Source organism: Phyllostomus discolor, chromosome 1 (assembly GCF_004126475.2).
Source record: "Phyllostomus discolor isolate MPI-MPIP mPhyDis1 chromosome 1, mPhyDis1.pri.v3, whole genome shotgun sequence".
Classification (NCBI taxonomy): Eukaryota; Metazoa; Chordata; class Mammalia; order Chiroptera; family Phyllostomidae; genus Phyllostomus; species Phyllostomus discolor.
The window spans coordinates 175140535-175161859 of record NC_040903.2 but is presented as its reverse complement, the minus strand read 5'-3'; the positions used below and the strand labels follow the sequence as shown (position 1 = coordinate 175161859).

Sequence of the window (21325 nt, the reverse complement as noted above, 5' to 3'; positions counted from 1 at the left end):
CATAATTCACTGTCCATCCGTCACATGTTTAGCACTGAGCTAAACATTGCGTAATAGCATTTAATCACTACAACTAACTTCTCAGGTAGGAACTTTTGTTTCATTTTACAGATGGGGAAACTGGAGCACCAAAAGTTTTAGTATGTTAACTCGTCCAAAGTAGCCCTGCAAAACAGGATTTGAGCCCAGGCCTTCACAGCCATACTCCGAATTCCTACACCTCACGGTCCAGCTCAGGCCCAGGCCAGGACCCTATAGTAGCGCCTTCTAGGTTCTCCTTGGTCCACACCAAAACACAAGGGAAAAACTTGTCTGGGGCTCTCCTGGTTTTTGTGAGTGACCAGACCCCACCCCCACCCCACTCTCTGCTCAGGAGCCTGCCTCCTGTTTGCTCATCTAATAAGATCATCCTCTCTCCCCTGAGCCTGAGTGATGACAGGTAGCCAGTTAGAACTAACTACAGTGTTAACTTTATTTTGAAATCCTTGCTTTGAAATCCTTCGTGAGCTCCCCAGCTGGAGACAGCTTGAGCCATGAGCTCATTAAGCAACAGAAGCCTGCCTCCCCACCACCTGGATGCAGGCAAGAAAACCCTTAATAGACCTGCTTTTTACACTGGGTTGAAAAGAGCTGTGCTCACCCAATCCCAGACAACTTCCTTTCAGCCCCCTTTCCGCTCCCCCTTCCCAGTATTCAATTAGCTGCCAATTAGGCATCAAGGATTCCCCAGCCCCGCTGCCAGCCCCCAACCCTGTACAGGAGAGGACCTTGGAACTCTCAGCCCAGGCTCAAAGACATTTGGATTGTGTGCCTGAGTTTATCCTTCTCCCTTCACTTGGGCCTAGCTTCCTTTGAAAGTGCAATGCTTTAAAAGAATAAGAAAAGGAAACCTTACACACTGAGGAGGCCCATTGGGACCCCCTTTGGCTCAAACATCTAGTTCAGAGGGGCCTCCTGACCACCCTCCCACAGATCTGCCTGCACGTCCCGGAGGGAAGCCTCACCTGGTCCTCCCACCTCAGCCTCCTTGGGTCCTAGCCACTGAGGGAGGGAGATGAGAGAGAAAGGTAGGGCTGAGGAAAAGGGGGTGAGAGTGGAGAGAGAGGCAGCATCAATGGGAATGGAGGCAGGTAGAGAGGGTCGGGGAAACATCGGAGAAGCAGCTGCTATGCCTCCTAGCCTCTATCCTCCCAGAGTGAGCTGCCCAATGAGGACCACTTTGGTGGTACTTGAGGACCACTTTGGTGGTACTTCAGGTTCCAGGGAGACTGATTCTTGGTAGTGACAGCATCCTCTGCTGGGCTCTGGAGTGCTGGAGCATGAGGTCCAACGGGATCCCAGTCATTCCAGCCTGGGGACTTGTCCCTTCTTCCTCAGTTTCTAAGCACCTCTTATCCCTCGCCTCACTTATACCAGCCAGACGGGGCTGCTCAGTACAGATGTCCAGGCTGTGCACTGCACAGAGTAGACAGAGTTTTACGGGGGCTTGTGGGTGGGTGAGGGCACTCTGTGGTCTCAAAGGGACCTCTCCTACCGATAGGCACCTGCACACACTGCCCAGAAGCTGTTCCCAGTCCTGACTTCTCCTAGACGTGCCCTGAGGTCCCTTCTCCTGTGAGCTCTCCAAGGCCAGATGTCTGTCCCCATCCCCCAGCTCTAACCCTGACAAGGTTAGAGAGACTAGAGACGCTCTAACCAGAGACTGTCCTACCTGTGGTCTCTTGTGCACCTGTGATGACATCCCTGCCTCCATGCCTTTGCTTGTGCTGTTCTCTCAAGCCTCCCCACTGCTCCTCTCTCTTACACCTAAGTCCACTCTTCCTTCAGGCCCAGCAAGCCCCATCTCCTCCTCAAAGCAGTCGCAGCCCCAGGGGACACGCCTCTGCTGAGTATTTGAAGTTCACCGTGCTTTCACCCCCCTCTCCGGACATTAGTTCCTTGGCTTTTAGTGTGACTTTCCCTTTGTCTTTCTCATGTGTCCTTGCGCCCCCTCCATCCTCCTCACCTGGGGGCAGGAGCCACATCATCTTTTTATCCCCAGCCACTCTGTCTATTTCTTATGTCGAGTTCATTGATGAATTATGCATTGAATCAATAAGCATTAATATCGAACACCAAATACATAGCAGACAACATGTTAGGCACAGCAGGGAACAAAACAGACCTGGTCCCCATAGCAAACGCTGTTGGTTCCCCAGGCAGCTCAAGCCTCACGTCTATACACCAAAGGCTCCCTGCGACTCTGCCATGGGCACAGTGCACAGATGGAGCGGAAGCAGCGAATGCGCACCCCAGTGGCCCTCAGCCAGGGCCAGGACAGGGGAGGGGGGGTGCGGGGGGGGGGGCGGTGAATGGCTCTGAGCCCTGTCCCCCAGGCCCCTGGGTTGGGAGAGCTCCAGGCAGTGAGCTTCCTCATGTCTCAGAGGTCCGGGGGGATTAAGCTCCAGGTGGCCTCTGTCTCCTTCCCTCACCTGTGCAATCACCTCAGGGTCTGCTTCTGGGGAAGTTCACACCAAGCCCCTCCCTGAAGAAGTTTATAGCCGGGGGATGATGATAATGACCTCTTATTAATCCAGCTAATAATTCAGCTACCTAATGAGTTTACCCTTGCACCTAGCGTGATGCCTAGATTGATGGCTTTATTTGTGCATTGATTTATTTCTACGTTTTCTTTGGTGGTTTGTTGAATGGTACTGAGTACCTCTTACTTGAGAGTCACTGAATCAGATGTTTTGCACTGTATTTTGAAGACAACCCTCAAAGGCACACAAGAGCCCCATTTTATAGGTGAGATGGGAAAGCTAAACCTCAGGGGTGAAGTAGCGTGCCCAAGGTCACATAAGTGGCAAGGGGCAGAGATGGACTTGAAGCAGGTCTGTATGATTCCAAAGCTTGGGGACCTGATAGGTAAGCATCCACCTGAATACAAGGCAAAAAAAAAAAAGTAGTAGACACAATGAATTTAGAATGAAGTGGGGAGCAGTAAGATTCCTGAAAGATTCTCTAAGAAGGAGGCCTTTAACCTGAGCCCTAAGAGACAAGGGCAGTGTTAGGAGCTGGAGAAGCCCCTCCACTGTGTGGGGTCTGTAGGGCCATAAGAAGCGACTCCCACGGGGAGGAAAAGGATAGCTCTGGAGCAAGGGGAGTGCCCCCAGCAGGATGAGGGGTGCTGAGGCTGGGCTACTTCTGCTGAGTGAAGCTCATTAGGTTCCCTCTGAAGTCGCAGGCCCCTGAGAGCTCCAGGGCTGTTCCAGAGCATAAACTGTGGATGTCCTGCTTAATGAAGCTGCCCGCTGCTGCCCACCGCAGCCCACACCTGTGGTCCTCAGAAATCCTAAGGGTCATTAACCCTGTTCCTTTTGCTCCTGAGCTAGTCACGTTCTTAGCTGGGTAACTGACTGAGGAATCCACTCCCAGAAGGGCCCTGGCTTTCCCCACACCCCAAGCCTCCTTCTCGGGGTTCTCGGCTGCACAGGGGGAGCCCCCACTGTTGTGGCTGGCCCTCTCACCTCGCCAGCTCCTGGCAAATGCAGCACCCACATTTAGGGATGGGTGAGACAGGCTTCAGGAGTCACTGCTTGGCACCCAGAGGTGTCAATAACAGTACAGGGAACCTATTTGGGAAGGCCGCTGCCTCTCCTAGAGGGGACGGGTAATTCATGAGATCTCAGCTTGCGTACAACTGTCGGCACATCTTCTGCATCACCTGGATGCCGACACGCACTGAGCTGCCCCATCTGATCCCCTTCCCCTGCGTGCCCCTCCCCGTGGTCTCCTACCTGGCACGGGGGAGGGAAGGACATCTCACTGGCACCCGGCTGTGCTGTGAGCCCATCTGAGCGGTGGAAGGCTGTCTCCTCACTCTAGCTCCTTCCAAGCTGGGGAATCCTGGTCTGCCCAGGATGAGGGTGGGCTGCAGAGAAGAACTCTGTGCCTCCTTGTCCAGGGTTCTAAGTCCTGCTCACAGGGAAGTCCTGCTCTATTACTTTCATCAAGTCATGATAGAACCCTTCAAGAGTTTTCCATTGCTCTTAAAAAAAAAAAAAGTCCACCTTGGCTGGTGTGACTCAGTGGATTGAGTGCTGGCCTGTGAACCAGAGGATCACCAGTTCAATTCCCACTCTAGGGCACATGCCTGGGTTGCAGGCCAGGTCCCCAGTAGGGGGCGCACGAGAAGCAACCACACATTGATCTTTTTCTCCCTCTCTTTCTCCCTCCTTCCTGTCTCTAAAAATAAATAAATAAAATCTTTTTAAAAAATCCCAGGTCCCTGCCCTGGGTGCATGTGATCTGGCCCCGTCTGCCCCATCTACAGCCCTTTCCCTCTCTCATTGCTCTCACGGTGCCCCAGCCACCTGCCCCCTTCAGTGCCTTGGCTCTGCCCACGATTCCCTCCCTCAGGGTGTCTGCCCGCACTCTTGCTTCTCCCAGCAGGGCTCTCACTTCCTGCCCTTCCCACGGCTGCCGCCTTCTCATCCTGAGAGCCAAAGGATGAATGTCACCACCTCAGAGAGGCCTTCCTTGACTTCCCAGTTGAAAGGAAGTCACTCTCATTTTCTATCAAGCATTTGTTTGCACCTTCATACCCTTACTGCAGTTTATATTTTTATTTGTTAATTTATTCACTTGCTCAGCAAGCATTTATTGAGCATCTGCTATATGCCAAACTCTATTCTAGGCACTGAGGGAGTATCAGTGAATAAAAAAAGCCCCTACCCTTGTGGGGCTGATGTTCTAGTGGGAGTCCCAGTCAGGAAAGAAGATGGTTCTGGCCAGGTAGCTCAGTTGGTTAGAGCATTGTCCCAATACGCCAGGTGGAGGGTTTGATCCCTGGTCAGGGCACACACAGGAGTCAACCAATGACTTGTCATAAATAAATGGAACAAAACTTTGATGTTTTTCTCTCTCCCTCTCTCCCCCTTTTTCTCTCTAAAAAATCAAAAAATGAAAAACTTTTTAAATAAAGAAAAAAGATGAAAATAAGTATGTAATACAGTGATTATATGGTACCGAAGAGAATAAGTTCTAGAAAGAAAAAGTAAAGCCAGGGGATGGGAAAGAGAACTGGGAGAGGAGCTGCCATCCCACAGAAGCCAGAGCCGAGGTCTCCATCTGCTTGCTGTCTGCACTGTTGGGCTGTTGCCTTTATCCCCCACCCGATCCCCAGTAACCGGCTCATAGTGGGCATTCAGTGAAGTTTGTGGAGCCAGTGAACAAACGGACAGCTAATCAGACCTCCTGCTGCTGCGGCACAAGTGTCTCTCCTCGGCGGCTCCATCCTCAGCAGATCCCAGGGGCAGCAGGCCCTGTCCTTTGCTAATAACTCTCAATAGACAGGAAGACCATTTGTCACTTGGCCTCAGGCCTCCTCTCTCCAGGGAAATCAGAGGTCCTCACCCAGCAGTGATGGATAGAGTATCCTCTGACTGGCAGGTCCGACTAGGAGCTGCTCTCAAAGTCCTTCCCTGTGCAGGGATAAATGGGCCATTGCACAAATGACACAAGTAGCAAGACAGAGTTGACCATGGGACCCCAAATATCAGAGAGACACAGCTTCCTGCTGAAAGGCGGACCCTGTGTTAAGTGACCCCACTGGAAAAGCAGTGCTATGGAGAATGGTGGGTGGGATCGGAGCCTGAATTTCTAGAGTCTCCCCTCTCCTACTAACTAGACAGTGGCTGCAGGCAAGCTGCTGCACTTCCCTGGGCCTCAGTCTATTCATCGGAGCAATGGGAACACCATCTTTATTTAAATGACCTATGAGCACAGAGGAACTTTGAAAGGTCAAAAGTATACAGATAAACAGGATTACACCCAATAGCGAGTTAACTGCACAAGAACTTGGAAGAATGGCTGTATGAAGCAAGCCTGCACCTATTGTTTTGTTATGAAAATTCTATTTATGCCCATAATTCGATGGGTGCCTGTGAGCAGAAATTCAGAACACGCACATGTGCTCTGAGATTCCACACTTTGCTTCCTCCCTTGGGTTTGCTCTTCTCCATATCCCCGAGCCCTTGCCTCTGACGGTTTTGACATTGCTGACAGCCAAGCCCACGGTTGGTGACTCCTCGGCTGAACAGGGCACAGCCTTGTGTGGGCACTGTCACAGCCCTGTGGTGAGTGCTTCATGGTGTGACGTGCATACGAGTCAGGCTCCGTCAGAACCCAGTATCTGCGGGTTGGAGTGGAAAACAAACAAAACAAAAACCCTGGTCCTTCCCCTGGGCAGTTTGAGGAGCAGTGGTCTGGCCTCCCTTCAATGAGTCAAACCCCTCGGCCCTCAGCCCAGGCCCCTGCAGCCAGGGCTGTCTGTGAGCACCCTCCCTCCAGACTGCTCTGCATCCAGAGTCCGCCCTCCCTCGCCTTTGCTGTCCAGGTCACTCAAACTGACTTCCCCTTGCTTTCAACCTATTGAAATCCTTGCCCTTCTTTTAGAGTCTGAATCAAGTCCTATTTCTTCCACAAAGCCCTCCTGGGTAAGTTAACCCTTTCCCCACTGCACCCCAACCTCCCCGAGCATCTCCACCTCCAGCAAGCGCACCTCCCAGTCTGTCTCATGGGGCCTGCAGAGGCCACACGTGTGCCCAACTATGAGCACTCTGTGGCCCCTGAGGACCCACCCTTTTTAGCCCCACTGAGTCTGGACCTTATATCCCATCAGTTCTCAATAAAGCCAGCCAAACTGATCCAGAGCACCAAGAGCACCATTCGGCTCCAGGTACTGGCAGCCTTTGCCAAAAGAAAAGTGACTCGGATGTGAACCCCTTTCTTTGGGACAGCCGGAGGAGCCGGGGTGTCTGCTGGTGGGAACAGCCTTGCACCAGGCCTCTGAGGCAGAGGGTTCTTGGTCCATCCTGCCTCGGGCTCACACTCTTCTCCTAATTGATTCTAAACATGACTCTTCAGGCTGCCCTGGCCCAAATTACCTGGGCTCGCTTCACTCCTCCCTGGTGCTGGTGAACCGCTGAATGAGCTATAGGAGCAGCTCGAACACAACCCGCACCTCCCTCTCTCCCCGCTCCCCGCTGATGAGAAAGGCCCCAGCTCCATCGTGCACAGGGCAACACACGAGCCAGGACTTAGTTCAAACATGCTCTTTGGCTGCCTTCTGTGTGGTCTCCCCCTTTACTGCTTCTCTCCCCTTCTGGTCCTGCCTGTGGTGGATTGCCCGCAGTCCCAGGTAGGAAGTTCCTTAAGGACAGAGACCCTGAGTGCCACTTCGCTTCCTGATGAGTGTCCACTGCAGTGCTGGGCCCTGATGTGGCTGCTCAGGGAGTGAGCAGGTGATGGAGAAGAAATTACATTAAATTGCAGTAAGAGTTTCCTCAGTTAAACGTATAGAAGAACTTCCTGACCGAGAGAGAAATTAAACACAAACTTTAAAGGCAGACAGGGTCCTAGAAATTGGTCTTTGCATACAGATATCCCAATTTTAGCTGCTTAATTGTTTTTGTGTGAGAACTCAGCAGAGAACTCAGCATCTCTGGAAGCTGTGCCCATTTGGGGTCGGGGATTCTGGAGTCCCTGTCATGGCCCCAACAAGACCTGGAACCTCTCTGGCTCCATGAGTCACAATTTAACACATCCACTCATCTGGGCTAAATCTGTCTCTTTGCCAATGGGGACATTGAGGCCTGGAAGGGTGGTACCTTGCCCAAAACCCATGACAAAGCCAGAAATGGCTTTGCACCAGACCAGACGGTTAGAAGAAAGTCAGAGGGGAGTGGAATAATGGAAAACTGGTGGACAAGGTTGTGAAGTTATTTCACTCCTCACAGGGAATGGGCTTGGACCCCATGACCTTCCTATGACCTTTCCCATGTGAACTGAGTTCGTTTCCCTCAGAGCCCACACCTGGGGTTTCACTCCCACACTGTGGAGCTCCACCAGTTCCCTTTGATCCCAGCCTTTCCCCCTCTCCACCCCCAGCCTAGACTTTGCTCAGGGGTTTTGATAGGAAAGTGAGGAGTGGGCCATGCTGGGGAGCATGCAGGGCCGATGAGGCGGGCCCTCCGGCAGGGCCGTGGTGTCTTTGGTGGCTGCCTTTGAAAGGCTCTTCCAAAGAGGTAATTTCTTTGTGCACAGACATGATTTATGAGGCTTTCTAGGCAAATTGTGGAGATAAATCGTCTTTGGGGCTGGGAAGTTTCAAAGGCAGTGATGCCGGCAGATCAGACGGAGCTGGCGGCTGGGAGCTGGGCCCTCATTAAAAGCCTGTTGGGGACAGGGTTGAGCAGAGCTGAGGACAGGCTAGTGCTGACCAGCCCCGGGGTCCATTCGGGGCAGCCCCCAGCTTGTGCCTCACCCTGGGCCTCACTGACCGCATAGCTGGAGTGTGTGAGACAAAAGTGCCGGGGTCACTGCGGTACATTTATCCCGGAGACGGGAGCAGCAGAGGGCAGCGGCGTTGAGGGCGGAGGGCTAGTGATGAGTTCTGGCCTGGACCCTAGAAGGGCAGACACCTGTGGAGCGCCCTCCCGGCCCTCTGCTCGGCACAGCCTGCAGACCTCACTGAGGCCCCAGAGTCTCACCCTCCCCTGACTCTCACTGGTGACCTGGACAGTCCCTCCCCTCTCTGGGCCTCGACACCCTCTGTACAAGAAGAGCACACGTGTGAACAAACGCCTGTGTTTAGCTCTGGCTGATACTCTGTGGCTTGAGGCTGTGCTGTTAAATACCCTGTTCGAGAAGCAGGCCAGAGGCCACACTGGCTGTGAGAACAGAAGTCAGTCATCTAACCACACCTCACCATGGTCTCTTCCTCTGTAAAGTGGGGATCGCTACCCGTTTGTAGCTCCCTGAGGAGGCATGGATTGGCTTGAACAAGTCAGGTACTGCAGAGTAACTGACACCCAGGTTTCCTCCCCATCATCTGTCCACACATTACCGTGGTACTTCATATCCAGAACAGTCCCTGTGAAGTTGAATTCCCCTTTCACAATTTCCCATCTCCTCTCTCCAAAAGCAGCTTCACACACTCTCTCTCTCACTCTCCCTCACACACACACACACACACACACACACACACTTCCTCACCTGGCTCCCAGGTCTAATTGCTGCTCAGATATTAACAGATAACTGGGGCATTAATGGCTGATAATGCCTCATAGTGTGACTGATGCTCCCCCCACCCCACATGCACACACAAATGCGCACCTACCTACACAAAAGGGGAGGATGTCCGTGTTAATAGGGGTGCCTGCTGCCCTAAAGGTGGTTGGGCAGGCGCAGGTGTATCCATTCGCAGAGAGGTGCCAGGCTCTGATTAAATGGAGTTATGGAGTCTCCCCACTCCTTCCTGGTAGTTTGATGGTATGGCATCTGGTTAAAATGGATTTGGTTGCCTGGAGCTACGGTCAAGGCCAGGGTGATGAAGATGAGGAACATAATGAGCTAAAGAGACTGGCTGTTCAGGGCATTTGGATACACTCGCTGGCTTCGTTCCCTCCTCCTGCCCTGTGACCCTGAGACCTTGCATGCTCCCGGGGCCTCCTGACCTCTGACCTGACTGTGGGGCACTCTTCTTGGTTGCAGCTGCCCCGGGAGCGGCTTTCCCAGCACCCCTCCTGTCATCCCAGGTTCTGATGGGTCAACACTTCCCATTCATTTGTGTTTCTCAAACTGACTGTGGGCGTCTCAGCGCCCAGAACACAGTAGCTGCTCAGTAATTGTTTGGCAGGCGAATAAATGAGCCTAACTCATCTCCCAAACACTGGTGTGGTGGGATGGAAAGAGCCTTAGGTTGACGTGGCCAGCTAGTTTCAAATCTGGCTCTCCAGCACGTTAGCTGCGTGACCACGGGCAAGCCACTCAGTGTCTCCGGGCCCGTCTCCTGGGCTGTAAACTGTGTGGGGGTGGGGGTGGGAATGTGAGATGACCTCTAAAGCCTAGGAGTAAGAAACCAGTCTGACTCTCAACTCGGCCTTTTGCAATGGGAGCAATTTTGTCCCCGAGGGAACATTTGTCAATATCTGGAGATATTTTTTGGTTGTAACAGTTGTGGAGCGGGAGAGGCTACTGGCATCTGGTAGGTAGGTGGAGGCCAGAGATGCTGCTGAAAGTCTGTGTACAACGCACAGGACAGCCCATGACAAAGAACATTCTATCCTAAAACGTCAGTCGTGCCAAGGCTGAGAAATCCTATTTAGCTATTCAATATCTCCGAACCTCAGCTCTCTCAGTTGACAAATGGGATAATCATCCACCTCAGGTGGTTTGCCTCAAATTGTCTTTGCAAGAAGGCAAGGTATGAATGAACGGCACAGGGTTAGTAAGAGAATTAAATGAAATAACCAGGTGACAACACAGCTTACAGGGCTGGGGGTTCCTGCGCGTGAGCGTGTCCTCCTCTGCCCCAGCCCCCCAGGACACAGTGGGCCAGGGACAGGCAGCCGGAATTTCGTGCAGCCCCTGCGAATCCTGCCTCCCCTCAGAGCTCTCAAGGAGATACAGATAGTGTGGTTAAATAACAGAGGAAGTAACAAGTATAATAAATAGATCACTAAGAGCTAATGATACATCATTATAATCCTGTGCTGTCAGCATCTTCTAGGCCTAGGGACTGTGTCAGGAGATTTGGGTTTTAATCTACAGCACGTTGGTCTATTAATATTTAATTCCAAGTAGCGAGGTGGCGGGAAGATAGGGAGCTGAGCCATGGCTCCACTCAGAGCCTGGGTAAGCACCTCAAACTTTTCTTTTCCACACAAGGGTAAACACACCTCCTACCCTGTCCCCCACCCCTGGCCCCAGCCTGTTTCTCAAGTACGGGTGGGCACTGAGCAACAGAACATAGAGCCCCAAACAGTGAGAAAGGGGGGGACCCCAGCACTTAGCTGGAGAGCATAGGTTTTCATTGTGCAGGACTGTCCCTGATCCTTTGTGACAACCTAACAGCCCCTCCCCCCACTTTACAGATGTGAAAACAGGCCCAGACTGGGGAGGAGGCTGCCCAAGATCGCACAGCTCTGGCTGGGACCCACCCTTCGAGATTCTCCCTCAGAATTGCAACTTGGGTCTGAAAAGAGCAGGGAGGCTCAGTCTCTGAGAATTTGCCTGTGCTTTTTGGGGGGCCAGTCGGTTGACAAATGGTCTCACTCACTGGATAGTCACTTTATCTATCAGCTGGAATGGTTTCTGGCAGTTGCTGCTCCATCTCCACCCCAGACCTGCTGCTTTGTAAACTCAGGAACAACCCCATGACCTGTCAGCTCGCCTACTTCTTTCTCCTTCTTGGTGTGGATGGGAACTTGGGGACCGGACTCGGGAGCCATGGGCCACTCCTGGCAGGTGCTTAGACTATGTCAAGCCTGTCCATTGCTAGAGGGTGGCCGTGGGGACCTTGGCCCAGGCTCTAGTACAGGCTGGGGCAGCTCAGGGTCAATGGATTCCAGATAATTTCCTAACCTTTGACCTTCTCTTCAGCGGCCCTTCCTCCTCCTCCTCTTCCTCCTCCTCACTGAGTTTCAGGATTCCCATCTGTGGAATGGGAGGAAGCATCCATCTCTCCCTCCCCAGCCTCGGGCCCAGCATCTTCCCGCTCACCCCGCTGAGAGGACCAGTGAGAAAGCAGATTACTAAAAGGACGATAGTTCTCACCTGCTGAGGTTTTTTTAAGGGCCTGTAATGGGCCCCACCACCCCAAAATAATTAAATCAGAAGGTCCAGGCATGAAGCCCAGGCATGCGTTTTTTATAACCTCCAGGGTGATGCTTACCAGCTGCTAGGCTGAGAACCACTGTCTGAGGGAGCAAATCCTCATCAGCAGCGGGGAGGGGGCCCGGTCCCTGCAGAAGGACCACCCTCGACGGCACTGCTGACAGCTCTCCCTGTGCCCAGGTCTGGGAGGGACACCGGGCGAAACGTCGTGTGGGGGGGCGGGACATCTGCTAACCAGGACGCACTCCAGCTCCCCCACTGCAGCCCACAGAGACTCTGGGGCTAATGGAGGAGGGTTGACCCAAGGTACGGAAACCTGCTTAAGTGGAAGCAGAGGGGGAAAAAATGGTCAGCTCAGTTGTTGTTCCTAATCAAGAAAGTCAGTAAAGACATAAAAACTCAGGTGTGCCTTTCATAAATGATTTCCAGGGACTCAGAAAGATACCTGGACACCAATGTTCATGGCAGCATTATTTGTGATAGCCCAAAAAGGAAGAAACTACCCAAGTGTCCATCAAGAGACGAATATATAAACAAAATGTGGCATACTTATACAAGGCAATACTCTTCAGCCACCAAAAGGAATAAAGGATACATGTTACAACATGAGGAACCTTGGAAACGTTATGCTCAGGGAAGGAAGCCAGACACAAAAGGCTAATATTAAATGATTCCACTTATAGAAATATCTAGAATAGGCAAATCCATAGAGACAGAAGTAAATTAGAGGTAACCAGAAGCGGGGAGGGAGAGGGGGGTTGTTGCTTAAATGTTCCAGAGTTCCTGTTTGGGGTGATGGAAGAGTTTTGGAACTAGCGGTGATGGTTGCACAACATTGTGAGTGTAATGAAAGCCACAGAATTAATCACCCGCTTAAAAATGATGAAAATGACAAAACGTATGTTATATATATTTTATCACATAGAAAGTGTTCTAAATAAATAAATTATCTTAACTGAAGAAAATAAAATTATGTGAAATTGGGCCAGTCATGGAAAACCTGGGGTCTCTGACCACCATTCACACATAAACCAGTCCCTGAAAAAATGAGTCTCTCTGTCCCTGGCTGGTGTGGCTTAGTGGCTTGAGCGGCAGACAGTGAAGCAAAGGGTCGCTGGCTTGATTCCCAGGCAGGGCACATGCCTAGGTTGCAGGCTAAGTCCCCAGGGGGCGCATGAGAGGCAACCATACATTGATGTTTCTCTTGCTATCTTTCTCCCCAACTTCCCCTTTCTAAAAAGTAAATAAATAAAATCTTTTTTTAAATGAATCTCTCAGCAGAAAGAAAGAAGGAGCTCCTACCCTTTGCGACAGCATGAACAGAACTGGAAAGCATTATGCTAAGCAAAATAAGCCAGGTGGTGAAAGAAAAATACCATATGATCTCACCTTTAACAGGAACCTAAACAACAAAACAAGCAAACAAACAAAATATAGCCAAAGACACTGAAATAGAGAACAGGCTGACCGTGACCAGAGGGGAGAGGGGAGGGAATTTCAGGGGAAAGGGGGAAGAGCGTACAGGAATGAGTATAAAGGACACATGGACAAAAACTTAGGGGGGAGTGGAAGTGGGAGGGAGGTGGGGAGGGCTGGGTGGGTGGACTGGGATGGGAGTAAAAGACAGAAAACTGTACTTGAACAACAATTAAAATAAATTTTAAAAATAAATAAATAAATAAAATCAATTTTACCCCCCCCCCAAAATGAGTCTCTCTGCTTTCTCATCTCTTTGTGAATTACCCAACGTGGCTGTGGTGTTTGGGCCACAGCTGCCAGGACCCCTCTTCCATCAACACCAGACAACCCGTACCCAGGAGGAGGCAGGGGTTAGGGGCCCAGACACCCAGTCTCTCCCCCGCTGTGTAACCTTGGATAAGCTATTTTACCTCACCAGGCCTCTGTTTCCTGATCTGCAAAACGCACATAATAATAGTACCCCCTGCAAATGGGTTGTTGGGAGAATTAAAGAACATTTATTTTATGCCTTTATCTCATGGCCGGGCAGGCTTTAACTGCTCAGCCAACCATAGTTACGAATCTGAAAGCATGTCTGTGGAGAAGGGAGTGGGGAAGCCCAGCGCTCACAAGACCTGGGCCCCACAGTCCGAAGAGGCCCCGCAGGGAGAGTCCCCGGCTGGGAACAGAGCAAGCCAGGTCGCACACTGCTGGGTGCCCCTAAAGGCCCCCTAGCTGCTCAAAGAAGATACATCAACTTGAAATATCAGCCAAAGCCAAGTATAATTAGGAAGGAACATCTGTGACAGAAAAAAAAAAAGTGCGTGAGGGAGTGACATTTCAAGGCCGGATCGGGAAGAGTTTGTAACTATCTTTGAAAGAATGCAAAATTCTGTTGTAATTTTAATGATGATAGTTTTCATTCACCTTCAACAGGGTCGATAACTGACTCACTGCAGCTCTGCCTCATTTCTGCTGGGGCATGAGGTGTTTTTAAGTAGATTTTCTGGATAACTGAAGCTTATTCCTGTGAAATCTAACTTTTTTTCCATTTAATCACTCTGAGGAGGGGGGAAGGTAGAAGGGGCTGTCCTTGGAATGGGTTACACGCTCACCTGCTTCCCTAATCAGAACACAGCGTCGGGCAGGACCAAGGCTGGCTTGAGTGTGGTTGGTAGGGCGTTTGCAGGTCTCGCGTGAGATAGACAGCAATTTGAACATTTCACCTACAATGTCCTATGGCGCACTTGAGTGTGATATTGTTGTGTTACAGAATTACATGCTTATGACTTTGTAATAAAATATTTTTTGTAATAACAAGGGGGCGTTATTTGTGCCGGCCCCTGTATTTTAAATTGGATACGAGGGGCTATTTGCTCCTACATTCATGGCTGTAAGCCCCTTTGCTTTTCGGTTGACAAGTGTTTTGTTTGCGTCCTTGGTGTCCGCACTCTTGGTGCTTATTCGTAGGGGCCCCATAACACACACACACACACACATGAGGACACAAACATATGTGCATACTCACACACTAATCTGTGGTTTGAGAACCCATATTGGCAGGCTGAATAGGAACGTGCTTACCTGGGCTTGTCTGATGCCCTCTCCCACCTGACTGTACACTCCAGAAGGGCACTAGCAGGCACCTGCTCACTGTTTGTTGACGGGACGAGTAGGGGAATGAAAGCATACAAAGGTCAGTGCATCAGTTTGAATGTCCCTTAGACAATGACCATAATTAACCTCATTCTCTTTCCCTCAATATTTCCTCTTTTCCTCGTATATCCTGTAAAGAGGGTGATACCTTCTTTCCTTCTGCTGAATAGTATTCCATCATGTAAATGTACCATAGTTTTTTGATCCACTCATTTACTGATGGGCACTTAGGTGGCAGGAAAATGGAGACAACTGTACTTGAATAACGATTTTTTAAGATTTTATTTATTTCTTTTAGAAAGGGAAGGGAGGGAGAAAGAGACAGAGAGAAAAACATCAATGTGTGGTTGCTGGGGGTCATGGCCTGCAACCTAGGCATGTACCCTGACTCGGAATCAAACCTGCGACACTTTGGTTCGCAGCCCACGCTCAATCCACTGAGCTACGCCAGCCAGGGCTTATAACAATTTAAAAAATGCAAAAAAAAAAAAAAAGAGCAAGATACCAGTATCCACCCAGCAGTTGAAACCGGGGCTGGGACACTGCCCCTCTTCTTCCTTCCCCCAGCAGCTTGTCAGTCAGCAAGTCCTTGCTGCTTCTGCCTCATAAATGCAGCTGGAATCTTGTCCCCTTCTGTCCGTCCCAGATGCTACTGCCTTAGTCAAGGCCACCACCATCTGTTTCTTTATTATAACAGCTGACTCCCCTGACACCAGTCCCATCATCACTCGCGCCCACAAATCTATTCTCATCAGTTCTTTCTACAGACACACCTAATCGTGTCCGTCCTCGGCTTAGAACACATTCAGACCTTCTCAGCGCGGGTAGGAAGCCCACACCCCCCACGTGGCTCACAAAGCCCTTGGACCTGACACCCTGCTCAGGAGTCTGCCTTACCTTGTACCTTGCCCTCCCTTAAAGCTTATAATCCAGATGCACCTTTTGTTTTCATTTTCTCTCATGCCATACTTTATCCCACCTCCAAACTTTTACATCTATTCTTTCCTCTGCCTAGGTCCATTCCCCCCTGCACCCCTCCTTCAGTCCACCTCTGTTAGGACATCTTCCCAAATCCCCGGTCTGGCTTCGGACCCTCCTATGTCTTCCTGTAACTCCCTGAAAGACCCCTAATAGAACCCTTTACCGTATGCCTTCAGTGCTGCTCCAGCAACTCCGTCCCCCCTAGATTGTCCACTCCAAGAGGGCAGGACTCTTGCTGGCACTAGTGGGTGCTTGGTAAGTGTTTGTTGAAAGGTCAAGTACAAGAATGAAAGCACACAGGTGTTAATACTTGGACTTTGAGACAGTGTTCTAGCTCCTTATCAGAGGCAAAGTTTCACTTCCTACTGGGTTTTGACTGATAAGCAAAGCATAACCCTGTGCCCCGGGATGCACCAAGGACAACCTGGCTTTGGACTCCGACAGTCTAATATAGAGTCATGGCCCTAACAATGAGGGGAATCCCTTGTTCTGGGTCCTGGGGTTGTTCACAGTGATGAGCAGAGAGGGTGGCTACTTTTCTGTAGTCTCCCTGCCTTGTGCTTTGCAGCTACCACTTTGTCCCCAGTGGTCCCTCTAAGTTTCCTTCTTCAGAGTCATCATTCAGAAAAGGCCCCCTTTGCCTGCAGTGCAGAGAGCTGGAGCCAGAAGGTCTGGACCTTCCCCTGATAACCCGGGGCAATCTCCCAAGGCCTCTGACTCCTCATTTCCCCACCTGTAAAATGAGAAATAACAAACCTAGTCCACAGGGTTTTCATTGTCACAAGTGAGTATTTAAAATGTGGTTGCTGTTATTATTACCGTGGAGTCACATCACGTGTGTCCACAGCACGTGTTCTTTATCTGCTCATCCACAACGGGCACTTACGTTGTTTCCGTGGCTCGGCTGTTGTAAACAACGCCGTGGTGAGCGTGGGGGTGCAAGTATCTTTTCAAGTCAGTGTTTTCATTTCTTTCATATAAACACCCAGACGTGAAATTGCTGGATCACACAGTAGCTCTATTTTTAAGTTTTTAAGGAACCTCCATACTGTTTTCCACAGTCTCTGCACCATTTTACATTCCCACCAACAGTACACAAGGGTTCCTTTTTCTCCACATCTTCATCAACACTTATGATTTCTTGTCTTTTTGATAATAGTCATTCTAATAGATGTGAGGCAATAGCTCACTGTGGTTTTGACTTGCATTTCCCTAATGGTTAGTGATGATGAGCACATGTTCATGTGCCTATTGTTAGTCTGCATGTCTTCTTGAGAAAATGTCTATTGTGAACCTCTTTTCCTTTTTTAATTAGATTGTCAGCTTTTTTTGCTATTGAGTTGTACAGGTTCTTTGGATATTAACCCTTGTCAGACATGATTTACAAATATCTTCTCCCACTTGGTGGGTTGTCTTTTCATTGTATCAATGATTTCTCTGGCTGTGCAGAAGCTTTTTGGTGTGATGTCATTTTATTTATTTACTTTTGCTTTTGTTTTTAGTTTCAAAACAAAAACTTTAGTTTGTATTTACTTTGCCTTTGCTTTTAGTATCAAATCCAAAAAAATCATCACCAAGATTGATGTCAAAAGAACTTACTCCCCACCCATGTGTTTTTCTAGGTGTTTTATGGTTTTAAATCTTACATTCAAATCTTTAATCCATCTGAGTCAGTGTTTGTGTGTGGTATAAGGTAGTAGTCTAGTGCCATGTTTTGCACGTGGCTCTTTTCTCAACACCATTTATTGAAGAGACTCTTCTTTCCCCATGGGATAGTCTCGGCTCCTTTGTTGGAAATGAGTTTACCGTGTATGTGTGGGTTTATTTCTGGACTCTTTTCCTGTTCTACTGACTCTGGTGTGTCCGTTTTTTCTGCAATACTATACTGTTTGGATTATTAAGGCTTTGTACTATAGTTTGAAATGAGGAAGCATGATGCCTCCAACTTTGTTCTTCTTTCTCAAAATTCCTAGGCTATTGGACTTGATTTGTGCCTCACTCATGGTAGTACAAGGTGTAAAACGCAGAGTGAGGCTCACTCATAATTTGGCAGCTCAGTTTGTATGTGTGAATATTTGGGGCGTGGATAAAGAAGGGATGACGCAGAATAGGGTGATCAGGACTCCAGGCCTAGGGTGGTTCCATCCACTGAAGGATGATGGCAGACAGGCTCCGTGACATTGATCACTTGACCCTAGTCAGCAAGTGGGAGACACGTGCAGGGGGATTGGTAGTCCCCAAAGATCTACTCACTGGCTTCACTGGAACCTTGTGCTCTTGGTTTTACTTTGTTTGTTTGTTCATTTGGTTTATCCTCACCTGATATGTTTATTGATTTTATTGAGGGGGGGAATGTTTATTGATTTTAGAGTGGGGGGAACATCAATGTGAAAGAGAAACATCAATTAGTTGCCTCCTGTATGCACCCCAATGGGGCACATACCCACAGCCTAGGTGTGTGCCCTGACTGGGGATCAGACCCAAAAGCTTTTGGCGTACAGGACGATGCCCCAGCCAACTGAGCCACCTTGCCAGGGCGAACCTTATGCTCTTGTCCGTGCCCAACACGTGAATGCCATTGTCTCTTTGCTCGTGCTGAGCCTTCCCCAATAACACCTTCCTAATCCCAGTTCCCGCCCTCTTTCTCCGTGAGTGTCCAAACCCTAGAATCACCGGAGCACAAAGGTCAATTAATCTTCTCATTGTCTTCAAGCAATAGGGTGACCATCCATACCAATTTGCTAAGGGATTTCTCAGAATATGGCACTTTCATTGCTGAAACCGGGATGGTTGGTCACCGTAATAGGCAGACAAGTGAGGCATCTTTTACAGCTCACTCCAGGTGCCTTCTTTTCCAGGAAGTCCTGCCTGGCCTTAGCTAGGGGCAATCTTTCTGCCCATTGAGCATCTTCTAGAACACTGTTTGTGCCTGCACATGCCTGAACTCCACGTTTATCCCTACTCCAGGATTCGAATGTGTGAGGCAAGAGTTTGAGGACATCTTGTTGTTTTGTGTCCTGTATGCGCCAGGTGAGGGTTAGAGTGGGGGTGGCAGCAGGCTGGGGGACCTACCTGGGCTCTGCCACTCAGCCGCTCTCCGCAGCCGTAGAGTGCATTTCTGCAGAGAGGCTCACATCTCACTCTCTGAAACATTTAATTACACATAAAGATCTTGAAGGTTATCTGTCCCCTCCCAAGGAAACATTTCTTTTTCCTGTTCCTTCTGAAGTTGGCTGCTTGAAAAGTAATGAAATTGAACTGAAGATGAAGCAACCAGGGGTGTAGGCATCAATGAAAGGGAAAAGCAGCAGGAGAGAGAGACAGGGAGGGTAACAAAAATATGGAGCCCGGGGAGGGGCGGGGAGTTAGAAGACATGTTCGTGGAGAGTGAGGTGCAAGAGGTGAGAAAACTAATGAGTGTGGGAAAGAGCGGGGAAGGGGCAAGAATGATGGAGAGACGGGGGCTGGGCTGGGGAGGTACCACAAAGAGGAGAAGGGCCACAGAGAAGAGGTGTGGCAACCCTAAGAAGAAGGGCCTGGCAGAGTGGAACAGACAGCCAACCGAGTTTAGCAAAGGCTGGTGGTTCCAGAATTTCAGCACAAGAGAGGGGGCTTCGGGAGGCATTGGTTGGAATGGAATGGCCCCAACTGGGAGACGCCTTAAAGAGATAAGCTTCTTATCTTGTGTGTTTGGTTGTTCTGATGGCTTGGGGAAGAGCTCATGGAGGTTTCAGGAGGCACCAAAGCTTCCACCCAGACACCCCTTGCTGCCTCCTATGGGGAAGTATGATGCAGACATGGAAGGCAGCTTGGGCTTGGATTCCCCATGCACATCCCAAGGAGAGCCCACAGGGTCCCTCAGCCCTGACCTGCTCTTCTCCTGCAGGCTGCGACAGTGACCACTGGGGACCCCATTGCAGCAACCGGTGCCAATGCCAGAATGGCGCCCTGTGCAACCCCATCACCGGGGCCTGCGTGTGTGCTGCTGGCTTCCGAGGCTGGCGCTGTGAAGAGCTCTGTGCTCCCGGCACCCACGGCAAGGGCTGCCAGCTACCGTGCCAGTGCCACCACGGTGCCAGCTGCGACCCCCGCACTGGCGAGTGCCTCTGTGCACCTGGCTACACCGGTGTCTAGTGAGTAAAGTGGCTGCGGGGGCGCAGAAGGGAGGGCGGGTCCAGCTGACCTCTTGGCAGCTGCGTGGTCCCCACCTGCTCCTTGCAGGTGGCCAGGACAGTGGTAACAGATGGAAGGTCAGGATAGTCCTGGCTGTAAAATATACTCTTAGCTCTGCAGAGGCTAAATGCCCAGACCTTGTGCAGGCCCCAGGGTGACTGGTGCAAGCTGAGACTGTGCATGGATGGGCCCTCCCGTGGCCAGAGGGCTCATTAATCTCTTCCCAGGAGTCCCTTCCTGGTCAGGCCCCAGACCTTAGCATGTAATTCTCTTCTGATCACAACCCAAATGCCTCTGCTCACCTGGGTCCCTGCTCTTCCAGGCCATTTAAAACAGAGTATGGGGGTTGGGGAGCAAGCAGGGGTTTGCGGGGAGGAGAGCCCGGCCAGATGTCATGCACAGATTTGGGTTGTTTGTTCTGCCTGTCCCTCTCCCTCACCTCCTCTTCTCAGACCCCAAACAGCCCCTCACTCCGGTTCCCTGGAGAGTCCATGTTGACAGTGGACCTCTAAGACTGCTTTGTTGAGACCCCCTGAGAGGCAAGATTGAAGTCCCCCTCCCCCCACACACAGAAGGCTCAGTGGCCTCCCCAGCAGCCTCCCCAGCAGCCACAGATACCTCCTCATCTGAGGGCGCTCCCTGCCCCCACATCTGGCCAGCTGCAGGGCTGGCTCCAGCTAGAAGCCAGGACCATTGGACTAAGACCCAAGGCCAAGACACCATGCCCGTTCCTATATATGAGCCTGTCATGGTAACTGGGAGCCTTCCAGAGCCTGGGGGTGGGGAAATAATACCCCAGATCCTCCCTCTCTCTGAATTTAGGCAGATGCTTGAAGGCAGGATCCATGGCCACTTCTCAGTGTCCCTGCCCGTGCTGTTCCTTCTGCCTGGCCTGCCTTTCCTCCCATTCTCCTGTTGAGACTAACTTCCAGACTCCAGGGAAATGCCCGCCTCTCAGGGAAGCCTTCCTCAGCTCTCCCTCCCCAGAAACACACTCTCTTCACCCAAAAGCACTTTTAGTCATTCCACAAGTACTGGCCCAAGCACATGTTCCAGTTCATTCTCCCTGAGCCCTGCTCCCCCCGCCCAGCAGGAAGCAGGGCTGCATCTCAGCTGACCTGGTGCCTGGCACAGTTCACACTGACTGTGAACTCACTAATTCCTTGGGAGCCCTGGAGCATTGCAACCGGCAGCACTGGGGCCCTGCCACCTGGTCCAAGTGCCACTACCTCTAACGCCTCTGCTTCTCCATGCAGCTGCGAGGAGCTGTGCCCGCCTGGGAGCCACGGGGCTCACTGTGAGCTGCGCTGCCCCTGCCAGAACGGGGGCACCTGTCACCACATCACTGGCGAGTGTGCCTGCCCCCCAGGCTGGACGGTAGGTGGGCTGGTGGATC

General features: G+C 50.9%; 1 protein-coding gene across 7 annotated transcripts in view; it reads left to right on the top strand.

Moving 5' to 3' along the window:
• Nucleotides 1-21325, top strand: part of MEGF11 (multiple EGF like domains 11) — a 353724-nt gene that overhangs the window by 257664 nt on the left and 74735 nt on the right. For all 7 annotated transcript variants that reach the window (XM_028508321.2, XM_028508320.2, XM_036009402.1 and 4 more), the window contains exons 6-7: nt 19643-19889; nt 21186-21306. In XM_028508321.2, the coding sequence (XP_028364122.1) occupies nt 19643-19889; nt 21186-21306 (368 nt within the window). The remainder of the gene's footprint in view (nt 1-19642; nt 19890-21185; nt 21307-21325) is intronic.